Source organism: Anthonomus grandis, chromosome 4 (genome assembly GCF_022605725.1).
Source record: "Anthonomus grandis grandis chromosome 4, icAntGran1.3, whole genome shotgun sequence".
Taxonomy (NCBI): Eukaryota; Metazoa; Arthropoda; class Insecta; order Coleoptera; family Curculionidae; genus Anthonomus; species Anthonomus grandis.
This window is the reverse complement of record NC_065549.1, coordinates 11430496-11442325: the sequence shown is the minus strand read 5'-3', so window position 1 is coordinate 11442325 and position 11830 is coordinate 11430496. Positions and strand designations below refer to the sequence as shown.

The window sequence follows — 11830 nt, the reverse complement described above, 5'->3', positions numbered from 1 at the left end:
AGAGTGAGACCATCTGTACCAGATGATGATTTATTTTTTATTTCATTTATTGTAGTTTGAAGCTCTGTTGATACAATGGGGGTAAAAAAGAAGCTGTGTAAATTTTCATTTGGGAGATATGAACAAGGATCGTGAGCAGGTGTTATGGTAGCCATTAGATTTTTGGCTACATTAACAAAGTAGTGATTAAGGTCCTCAGGTGAAGTAGGGATAATGCTAGATGAAGAAGTCTTATTTCTTAATTCTAAAATAATTATGTTTATGTCTATATATTTCAAATTTAAAAGTTAATTACAAATTACGACATTGAAAATATATATGCATGATTCAAATTTAGGCACTACCCTAAAAAAATTAATGTCGTTAACCGTCTTAAGACCAATTCATTGACTTAAAAACAAAGTTTCTGCTTTCAGCTTATTTATTAGTTCAATTACTTGTTTTCGCTGTCCACAAAAAAATAAGTCAAAAAATTAAAAGGATTTAAGACAAACATTACTTTTAGAATTATCAAAATTATCTTACATACTTTAGGTTTATTAAATTATTATTTAAATATATTTGTCTAAAATAAATTAACACATCTTTCTTCTAACAAAAAAGAAATTTAAAATTTTTCTTAAATGTATTGGCAACCAATAATCCTTGGAGCCAAATACAGTAGAGAACGTTTCGTTCATGTTTTACATACAAAATCCGTTTGATAATTTAAATTATTTCCTGTTTCATAACATTATATTTTCACCGACACACACTAATTTTGTTTTTATGAATATTTTTTGCTATTGCCAAATAATATAATTGTCCTAATATCCTAAATTTCCGTTTCCTCAAAAAGGAATATTTGAGAGATACGTTTTTCTTTTACTATATATTAATTTTATGCACCGGTTTTGTATATTACTAATAGGTACCTTTTAGAAGAATCTGATACTGCACCCTAAGCTAAAATCCCATAAACAAGATGCGATTGTACAAGAGAGAGTATGAATCTTTAATGAACCGAGTTTTGGTAATTCATTTTTAAATACATGAAAGGGCAGGTGTATTATAGTTTTTTTTTAATTCAATATAAGTTTATTGATTTGAAAGCTCTGAAACTGTTTGAAGATTCTAATTTTTGAAAGTCATTTTTCCTTCAGTTTTTTAAGTTAATTCATATATTTATACTATAGAAAATTGCAGTACCATCAGCGGAACGTTATTTTTCGCAGAGAATTTAATTTTTTTTTTCGTTTTTTGGCCTTGTGCTTGGCACATTTAGGTATTTAATTTTAATAATTGATCCATGTAAATGCTACATAACAAAGGTAACTCTTAACACCTTACACCAAACAGTACTTTGTTCTGTTTTGCTTACTATGCCATCAATTTCTACAAATTGCATTCTACTTGCCAAGTAACTTTTGAATAGGTGTAAAAAAAAGCTTTACCTCATAGGCCTACAGTTTGCCTATAAAAATCAAAGGACTTCGAGGATGATCGACAAAGATGCATAGGCTGCGTTTGTTTGAATCTAGAGCGTCAGTTATTTGCGTTGTTAAGTTTTCCCCCTTAAAACCATACCGTTTGGCATAGTTAAAAAGCATCAAATTTATTGGGAGACCGAATAATCTTTTCTTTGAATATTTTCTCAAATACCTTTGAAAACACAGAAAGCAAAGAGACCGAAAATGTATTATTACCTGAAATTTAGTATTTGGTCTTTTTCTCTCGATTCATATAAAGGGCTAATTTTTCCAATTTTAAGACAGTCGGGATAGGAGCCATTTTGAGAACATATAATATTTATCCAAAAATTCAATGGCTTAATTATTTTATTTTTTGTTTCTTTTATTAAGCTATAAAAATTTATTTTTTATTTTTCAAAGAATTTCTAGCAGAAAGAACTTCACCGTCCTCTACTGCAAACAAAACATACTGCTTTCTAAATTTCCTCTTTCTTCAACTTGCAAATTACATAAAGTAATAGTCTGCATAATTTTTTTTTCTAAAGTAGAGTAACGCCTATTAAATTCATTAGATATATCTGTTTTGTCCAGAATTAATTTGCCCTGTTTAGTTTTAATCTTATCGATCTTTGTTTTAATTTTAGTTTTTTGACATACTGAGTCTACAACCTATTGAAGTTCAGCTGACATTTTATTCAATTTCAATTGAATATTGAATTGAATTTCAATTCAATTTTATTCAAGTGTTTTTTTTTAACTTTTGTGAGAAGCCTTATATAATTTTTAGCTTTATATAATTATACTTATAATGAATTTTTAGGTCATTGTCTGCACGAGTTTCAATGAGTTACATTATTATTCATTGAGTTACATTACATGCACGAGTTCAATGAGACTACCGATGTTTCTGATATATTAGGTTTAAAAAAAAATTACATTCATTACTTTTTAAAGCTATTTTTGTTCTTAGCTTAAAATTTTTAATTGTAATTGCATTTTTATTTACTTTATTAATGATTTTAGAAAAACAGCCAAATAAAGAGCCTTATTTTTGGTGGTATGTGGCATTTTTAGTTACAATTTTTATATTTTATTTAATTTGCAATTATTAACGTATAGCATATTTCTAACTACACTGATAATTGATCCAATAATATTCTTCATCCTTTATGCAAATTATGCTAATGCTTCAATCTACTACCTTATTTATTTTTTTTTATTAACCAATTATAATTTTCTTTAAATTATTTATTTATTTATTTTTTTTTTTAATGTTATCTTATTTTTAATATATAGATATATCTAATTTATAGGACGGTTCTTAGCTACATTATCCTATCGTAAAACATTTAAGACAGTGACATACTCCACGCCGCTGGGGTCTGTCAGGGCGACTTAATACAATCCAAGGGCCACGTTACATAAGGGAATGAGACCTAGGAATGATAACTATTCTAATTAAAAATCTAAACTAAATACTAAGTCTTACATTTCTAAGGAAGGTAATTAGATAATTAAATATTTTTGCATTTTCTAGTGCCAATAAATGCATAATATTAAATGGACTAGCTACTTTACATTCCACGCGTAAATAATTAACCACTAGCATTCGTATCTTTACATTCAAAAAATATGTGATTAAGGTCACATGTAACATTACAATTTGTGCACAGATCAGTAGGTAATACATTAGTTTTGTTGAGATGTGCTGATAGCAAGCATGTCCAAATTTCATACGAATTATAGTTGTTTTAAAACGCCTTGGCACGTTTAGTTCACTATGCTAGTGTGCAGAAGGTATTTTTGGAACTAATTTGCAATAACTTGTTGGCGATTCTTTGCAAGTATTTTCCCAAATATCATTCCACTTAACATTTGTATTTTTCCTAATTATCCCGTTTATGTTAGTGAGACAAGGAAGATCAGGTATGTAGTTGGTGATAATACTATTTTTGGCTAACAAATCTACCAGCTGACTGACCTTTAATACCAGCATGAGTCTAAACCCATAGAAACGTTAATTTTTTTATTAAAAAAGGATAAACGACGTATAAGTTTTTTATTTTCCCATATTATGAGGTTAACTTTATAAGACCAAACATACCTCCTTTCAATGCCTTGAAGAACAGACATGGAATCCGATAGTATAACATTGTTTTGTTACTGTCTTGTAAGGCAAGTTTAAGTGCCGGGATCAGGGATGTATATTGCTGCTCCATTGCCTTCTTCACTCTTTAATGCATCTGTATATATATGTATGCTCTTATCATATTGTGATAATCCTATTTTAAGTATGTTTTTATTTAAAATGGAGCTATTAGTAAATTCTAACGTTTCTTGTTTAAGATCACTTTTTAAGCAAACGTAGTTAATGTCTTTTTTACAATATTTTTAGTTTACACTTTTTAACTAATATTTCATATGCTATTGAGACTATTATCTTTAAAAACAAATTAAATGATGCTACTCTTTGTAGGGCTAGGACATTTGATATAAACTAGCAAGCATTCTATGCAATAAGTCAGTAACTTTTTTCAGAGCCCTTTAAAGACCTTAAAAACCTATTTTAAGGACCAAAAAACTCTCTATAGATAGAAAAACAGATAATTTATTTACATAAACCTGTAATTTTATTGTTAGTTCCATATCACATGTATACAAATAGGTAAATAATATAAAAATATAGGAGCAATAATATTATAATTTAGAGAATTTTAATTTGTCTTTGCAGATGCTTTTTCTTCATCTTGTTCAGGATGAGCAGCGTTATATTCTAATGCTTTAGCAATGGCAGCGGGAATTTCAGGAGCTTGAGGTATATCGGGACTTTGTGGCTGATAACCGTTTTCGTCAGCAACGTAAGTCAGTTGGTGGGGGGTACCCTCCTTATCCGTCCAGGAAGCTGACCCCTGGATGACGATCGCAGTTTCGCTCTCGATCTGAAATAAATAATAAAGTAATTAGGGAACATATTACATTAAATATTCTTGACTAAATCATTTGAATATGGTTAACTACATAGAAAAATATGTAAGATTTGTTTGTTAAATTAAGAACACGATTTGTTGTCTCATTCTATGGACAGAAACTAATAAATTTTGTGTAATTTTTAAACTTATCGAAATTAAATGATGTTTAATTCTTTACTTATTAACGTTTGATTTATTATTATGTTTTCAATAACTCCTAATTTTTCCTAAAATGAAGTAACTTTGTCCTTCCCCATATTTTTCTTTTCTTATTTTCATCATCGCTTATTTTTTAAATTTTTTAAAAGTAATTATATGGTTGGTAATTATATTATTGGACACTTTATCTTTCTCAGCTTAATTTAATAAGAATTTTGAACTTTTTTTGTTTTTTTACCAATTACCTCATATTTCATTTATATTTTTTATTTCTCTTGATTTTTAATATTGCTTTCTTTATGTATTTTATCTGAACAAATTCTCAAATATATAACTTGTTAAAACTTCACTATTTTTTATTTATTTTTTAACTTTTCGTTTAAATTATTTTAGATACCTTTAAATATAGCGCCCTTTAGATGAAAATTATAATTTTCTTCTCAAAATGAGTCGTTTTTTTCCAATAGTTTCCTTGTTTTTCTTAAATTTATTTTTTTCTTCATTTAATAGATTTTGTTTTCTATTTTATTTTAGTAATTTTCGTATGGATCTAGTTGATTTGTCTAGTTGAGAAATCTTATGAAAAATGAGAGATTTATAAATAATAATAAGTAAAATACAAAATGAAACCCTGAAAGAAGAAGACTTGGATGGATCACAACCTCAGGCAAACCCTTTTATTATTTGAGAATCCCAGCCATCGACATGAAGTGGGTATCTTAGTAAATTCCAATATAGAGACGCCAGTTGTCGGTTTCGTACTATTATCTGATCATACAACTCTCTGGAAAGCCTGTATATATTAATTTGATTTAGGTAATAGAGGTATAGATGTAGACCCGCTATAAATTACTGGATGAGCTAGAGGTTCAAAGAATTACTAAATTGTATAAGGAAAGAAGAAGTTACCCTTTTATTATTTGAGAATCCCAGCCATCGACATGAAGTGGGTATCTTAGTAAATTCCAATATAGAGACGCCAGTTGTCGGTTTCGTACTATTATCTGATCATACAACTCTCTGGAAAGCCTGTATATATTAATTTGATTTAGGTAATAGAGGTATAGATGTAGACCCGCTATAAATTACTGGATGAGCTAGAGGTTCAAAGAATTACTAAATTGTATAAGGAAAGAAGAAGTTACCTTTGTTATGAACCAGCTAAATGTGAAGGTCGGAGAGGAAAACACATCAGAGCTGGTTGGGAGCGTTGGATTGGGACAAAGAATCGATAGAGGCTAATAAAGTTATGTCAGGAAAACAGGTTTGCAATCCTAAATACTTGGTTTAAGCAATACCTGCGAAGGCTCTATAAGTGAATATGTTCTCAACACAATAATGACAATAAAGTGCGAAACTGAATTGACTATAGGTTTGTTCTCACTGCAAATTTCTTACAAGTTTGAAACTGTTCCAAACCATTCTTGATGTGCATGCGTAAAATATTACAACTTCTGATCGATTTGAAACCGTCTGTGCGAACATCAAATACGGGTTGAGTGGAGAAGAAAAATAACCTCACTTTTTTATGCCAGTGGGAAATGGGAAAATAAATAAAACATAAACAAACAAAAATTACACTACAACCTTAAAATAGCTGTAATAGAGTTTAAGATTGTGTGATTATTTGCTACTTCAGGGCTTACTCTAAAATGATCGAGAAATTCTATTCTATTAAATTGGGACACAGTTTCATCAAAATAGTTTTGATTTTTGGGCCTTATCCATTCTTCAAGTAAATCTTCTTTAAAAGTCTGTGTCGGAATCAACAAAATTCTGATCAGATTCTTCCGACGATTCAAAATCACTCATTTCCTTAATGTATATTTTTAGACTAATCCAACAATTTAAAATACAATTTTTCAAAACGAATATCAGGGCCTATACAAAATGACAAAATACAAACAACAATTCAGAGGTTATGTTCATATTACGAAGATCGGCGTTAATTGGCTACACGAATTCTCTGACACTTTGCTTGAAATAAATCGGAAAACAAGTCTGACTATCAGATGACAATCAGAAATTTGTGTAAGAACATCAAACTTTTGATTTGAAGCCTATCAGAAGTTTCTGTGCAAACACATTTTACTCTATTGCGCATGTTTATTTGTCGAAAACTTGTTTCTTACTGCTGTAAGAACAAACCTTATATCATAGTAAGTCATAGATTAGGCAGCCCAGTCAAAAATGCAAAAGCATATCCCGGGGCAGACATGGGATCTGATCATAATCCTGTCATATTTGATTCCTCTATGACACTTAAACGAAAAAAGAAAGAAACCCAACACCCCAAATTAACGTGCAGCAAATAAAACAAGAGGCAAGGAAAAACTTAAATTGCAGATCAAACTTAAGAATAAAAAGCAAGTAAATCGAAACCAACTGAAATCAGACGACACCGGCGCGACCTGGACTAAAATATCAAGTATATTAAAGAAAAGGATTTATTAATTAATTTATTTAAGAAAAGGAAACAATGAATGACAAGGACGATGAGAAAAATTCTGGAGCTAATTGACAAGCGCCGGAAATGCAAAAACAAAAACCCATCGCCTAAAAAGGAAATATCCGCAGCGAATAAATGACAAGCAACTTACAGACTGTTTGATAATAACCAACAACAAGCAAAAGGAAATAGGCATACGGAAAAATTGCATCCGAGATTTATTTGCCAACTTACGAGAAGTGCCATCTACTAGCAATAATATCGAAGGTCCTAACATAACTAAATGTGAACTTGAATGCGCTATTAACCAACTAAAAAGCAATAAGAACCCCGGACTAGACAATATTTATCCAGAAGTTAATTGATGAAAAAAACTTGTTTGTATATTAAGTTAATTGATGAAAAAAACTTGGATCTCTTCCTAAAGCTACTAAATCAAATATATAATTCTGTTAAAATTAATCTACATTCATTCCCATTCCCAAAGAGCTGAACCCCCATCAATGCAATGATTAGTCTGATGAGCAATACCCTAAAGATCCTTCTCAAACAGTTTGGATTCAGGAGAGGCATGGGCACTCGTGAAGCAGTGTTTAGCCTACAAATTCTGGCTCAAAAATGCATGGACCAGCAAAAGAGCCTATGTATAGGGTTTGTTGACTTCGAAAAAGCATTTGACAGAGTTTCACGTACAGGCCTCGTTAGTTCCCTTGTGGAAATCGATGGAAAGGATATCCAGTTAATAAGGAATCTTTATTGCGATTAAATAGAAAAAAATAAAAACAAGGAATACTACATCTGCGGAAATAGAAATTTGTAAAGGAGTGCCACAGGGATGCGTATTGTCACCATTCCTGTTTACCGTTTTCTTGGAGGTGCTGGTCAAATCCGCACTAAAGCATATTTCAGATGGAATCAAAGTAAATGGGAAACAAAACTGTCAACCGCATAAGGTATGCTAATGATACGGTACTAATGACCGACTCGGACGTTGGACTTCAGAATATTATTGATAGCGTTCAAAGAGCATACTCACACTATGGAATGAAGATCAACATTAAGAACGAAAACAGTGGTGATTTGCAAAAATCAGAATATCTCCATTGCATTGCAACTTGAAGTCCTAGATTGAAATAGACACAATTATGTTAAATAGACACAATTATATTAATTCATGGAGGTTGAAAGCGGGTATAATGAATAGGCTGGAGGCGTTTGAACTCTGGTGCTACAGATAAATGCTGAGGATTGCTTGGATGGAGAGAATTACGAACCAGAAAGTAGTACAGAGAGTAAGCGAGACCTACTACATATCATAAAAGTAAGGAAATAGTATTCTTAGGCCACTTACTTAGGCATGAAAAGTACGCGTTCCCTTAACTGATAATTGAGAGAAAATTGGAAGGAAAAAGGGGTGAACTTCAAGCAAGTCCTTAGAACCGTACAAGATAGACACGCATTTGCCGATGTGATCGTCAACCTTCATTAAAGACGGCACGGAAAGAAAAGGAAACCAAAATTGGGATATAAAAAAAATTTAGATATAATAAAAAATATAAAAATTTAAATATTAAAGAAAAAAAGGCTGGGCTATAAACAGTTAATTTTTAATTTAATCGACTGTTATAATTTTTGCTTGTTAGAACCTAACTAAATATTGTTATAAACAATTTTATAATGGTTAGTTAACTAGTTAATTACTTATAATAATATGAATAAATGTTGGATTAATAGGTTTAGAGGTATAATCTTACTTATCAAGCCTATTAAATGGAAATATCGCCATCCTAGCAGTTCTTTTATGAATTTGCTTAAAACTGAACTCCTGATGGTCTTCTGCAGAAGCCTAATAAATAAAATTGTTGATAATTAATCACTCTTATTGAAAATACCTACAGTGTGGTCTAAAATTAGTAAGCAATAGGAGTGTCGTTTTTATTGAATAAAATTCATATTAAGGTTGGTGCTACTTCTTAAAAATTATAAAATAAAAATCTGACGTTTCTTCTTTAGGTGACCATCTTTAAGTATTTTTTTTAATATGGTAAATAGTTAATTTTTTGATTTTTTTGAAGGAGAAATCAATATTTTACCCCTCGTTATACTTTATACCGCTTTAAAATTTGAAGTACCCTAAAAAAATTGATTCAAAAACTGTTTTTTTTATAAAATAATTTCTTATTTTGGAAATTTTAAAGTTTGTAATTTAATTTTACATTTTATAAAATTTTGTTTGAATTTTTATTTTTCTTAAAGATTTAAAAGCAAATTGGAGAATTTGGATTTTTTTTAATTCTATGTAATTAAATAAAATACAAATTCTGAATTTAGACTTTATTTGGGCTAAACAAAAAAAAAGTGTATGTAAAGATAAATATATTTTTTTTTAATTCTATAATTAAGGAGATTTTTAAAAACCTAATAAAATTAAATGAAAATAAAAATAAAATTTAACACAATAATTTAAAATAATTTTAAATTGTTCAAAAAATTTTAAATTGTTCAAAATATGGTTCTGCATGTTATCATTTTTTTAGCCTGCTTTATACAGATATTAGGAAAATAGTGCTTTTTTTGTTTTATTAACGTTTTCGTATAATTATTGCAATTCAGTTTTTTCTTAAAATTTTATTCATTCCTCCTTATTTTTTAATTTAAATTTTTTTTTCCCTATTATATGATTATTACTGAATTAAAAAAATTGATTCAATTTTTTTTAAATTTATTATTTAACCAATTATATTTGAAAACTTTGATTAGAGAGGTTTGTAAAACAAAATATTGACATTATTTATAGAATCAAATTAATACAATTTCAATTTTTAATCAAAATTTAAATATTTGAATGGAAGAAACTGTCAATAAAATTAAAAACAATGTATTAAAAGTGTAAAATTTTGGAGAATTCCAATATTAATTATAAATATAGGGATTTTTCCATTTGAATTTTTATAATGATTTAAATTTAAAGCAAAAAAACTACATAAGCAAACTCAGTTAAAAAAGTTTTACTTTTTTGTTTCAAAATAGTTAGAGAAAGATTACCTACAAAACATATTAAAATAAAAAAAAATTAAAGTAATTCTTATAAAATCACAAATTTTATTTTAATCTACATATATTAAGATATAATAAATATATATATTTAATTCATCAAAGAAAATCAAAAAATTACTAATTAAATGAAATATTAGAGAATCACAGCTATCTTAGAACTTCACAGAATAGCACTGAGATGCCTGTAATATTCCTGGCATATATTTGCGTTATTGGGAAAACCATAGAAGAATAAATAGAAACGGAAAAAGTAATTAATTATAATTTTATAAAGTAATCATAGGAATTTAATTGTTCTAGTTTAATATTAAATAAACTACCAACACCATAATTCAATTCATTTTCTTCGTGTGTATATGAAAAGTGTAATTCAAAGATTTAAGATCAGTTTTTGACAGAACTGCTTAAACATGTGAAATAGTTTAATAATTTTTAGTATAAAATTTAATCCTTACTTGTTTAGGCTGACCACTTTGCTCCTGCTTAACCCCATCGGCAGTCTCAAAAGACCATTTAAAACTACCATCCGGCTGAATATCATTTTCTTGATTAACAATTTGTACCGGTTCCTCTGCTGCAGGAGCAGAAATGGCACCGCAAACTACCATTAAAACAACCAACGATAACTTCAACATTTTTAAGTGATATTAAATAATAATAAATGAAATACTATACTACTGTTGTTTTTAAAAAATATTTTGCCAACAGTATATATAGGATCGACCCAAGTTCGATCCTACCCCCCTGACACACACTCAAATGCACACTTATGTAAATATACGACTTAAATCAACAAATTTCTTATTTTCAAGGATAACATCGTCTTTGTTGATGGATGTCCAATAATTTTTTATGATGCGTATTTGTAATGATGAGTTAATTATATTTGTCGATAATGTTACGTTACGGACAATGTCTAATGGCACCATTTATTTGATTTCATGTATTTTAAACTCAGATGCGCTTGACATTATACTATTAGAAATTACTTGACTTACAAAAGGTTATGTGTTAAATAAATTTATTTATGGAAGCTGTAAATGGAATTGGTCATTAGAATTTAGTGGGTTACGTCATTATATATCTGATGTCTCTATTTAATATATTGCAGGTGAAATATGTTGCTTAAATTATTTATTTTAATATTTACAGTGCCAATGGACCAGTGAAATCAATAAATTAATCAATATTAATTAAAGGGTTCTAACATTTTATTTATTTATGTATTAATTTTTCACCAGACTTAACCCAGTATTAAACAAAAATATTTTAAAAATAATATAAGATGCAGTTAATCTGACCTATAAGCAATAAATCGCATTACTAAATTTTCACAGTGACCTAAAGCTTGATGGAGAAAAGAGAATTGCAGAAGAAATACGACGTAAACTTCCTAAACTAAAACAATGAAATGGTTACCAGAACAATCGAAGAAAATAAAAGCTTGAGAGACTCTCCAAAGAAGAGAAAGAAAGTTGTAAACTACAAAACAAAAAAGGCCGAATCACAACTAATTAAACAAGAATTCTAAAAATAGTAGTGGAATTCTATAAAGAGCTAATACGCTGCAGATAAAGAAAAATATCGGTGATCTGAATCCAAAATTCTAAATCAGGAATCCAAGAAAATCCCAGAAATCACAATTCATTTGATGCAAAACGCGATTTTAGAAATGAAAAACCACAAATCCCTTGGAGAAGGTAACATGGTCATTGAAGTTTTTAAACAGGTTTGCGAAAAGCTAA

At 29.0% G+C, this 11830-nt stretch overlaps 1 protein-coding gene across 1 annotated transcript; it reads right to left on the bottom strand.

Annotated features, from left to right (window-relative positions):
• Nucleotides 1–4041: 4041 nt before the first annotated feature.
• Nucleotides 4042–10816, bottom strand: LOC126735267 (larval cuticle protein 1-like). The gene is made up of 2 exons (XM_050439216.1): nucleotides 10541–10816; nucleotides 4042–4390 (listed from the first exon to the last, which is right to left on the bottom strand). The coding sequence occupies exons 1-2, from the start codon at nucleotides 10718–10720 to the stop codon at nucleotides 4166–4168; spliced, it is 405 nt and encodes a 134-aa protein (XP_050295173.1). The 5' UTR covers nucleotides 10721–10816; the 3' UTR covers nucleotides 4042–4165.
• Nucleotides 10817–11830: the final 1014 nt, after the last annotated feature.

What these genes read in the sequence shown, in the direction of transcription:
- LOC126735267 (XM_050439216.1), bottom strand. Translation starts at nt 10,720, where the DNA reads ATGTTGAAGTTATCGTTGGTTGTTTTAATGGTAGTTTGCGGTGCCATT. An exon ending in AAAGTGGTCAGCCTAAACAA is followed by an intron (nt 4,391 to 10,540) that starts GTAAGGATTAAA and finishes TATTTATTTCAG; the next exon opens with ATCGAGAGCGAAACTGCGAT.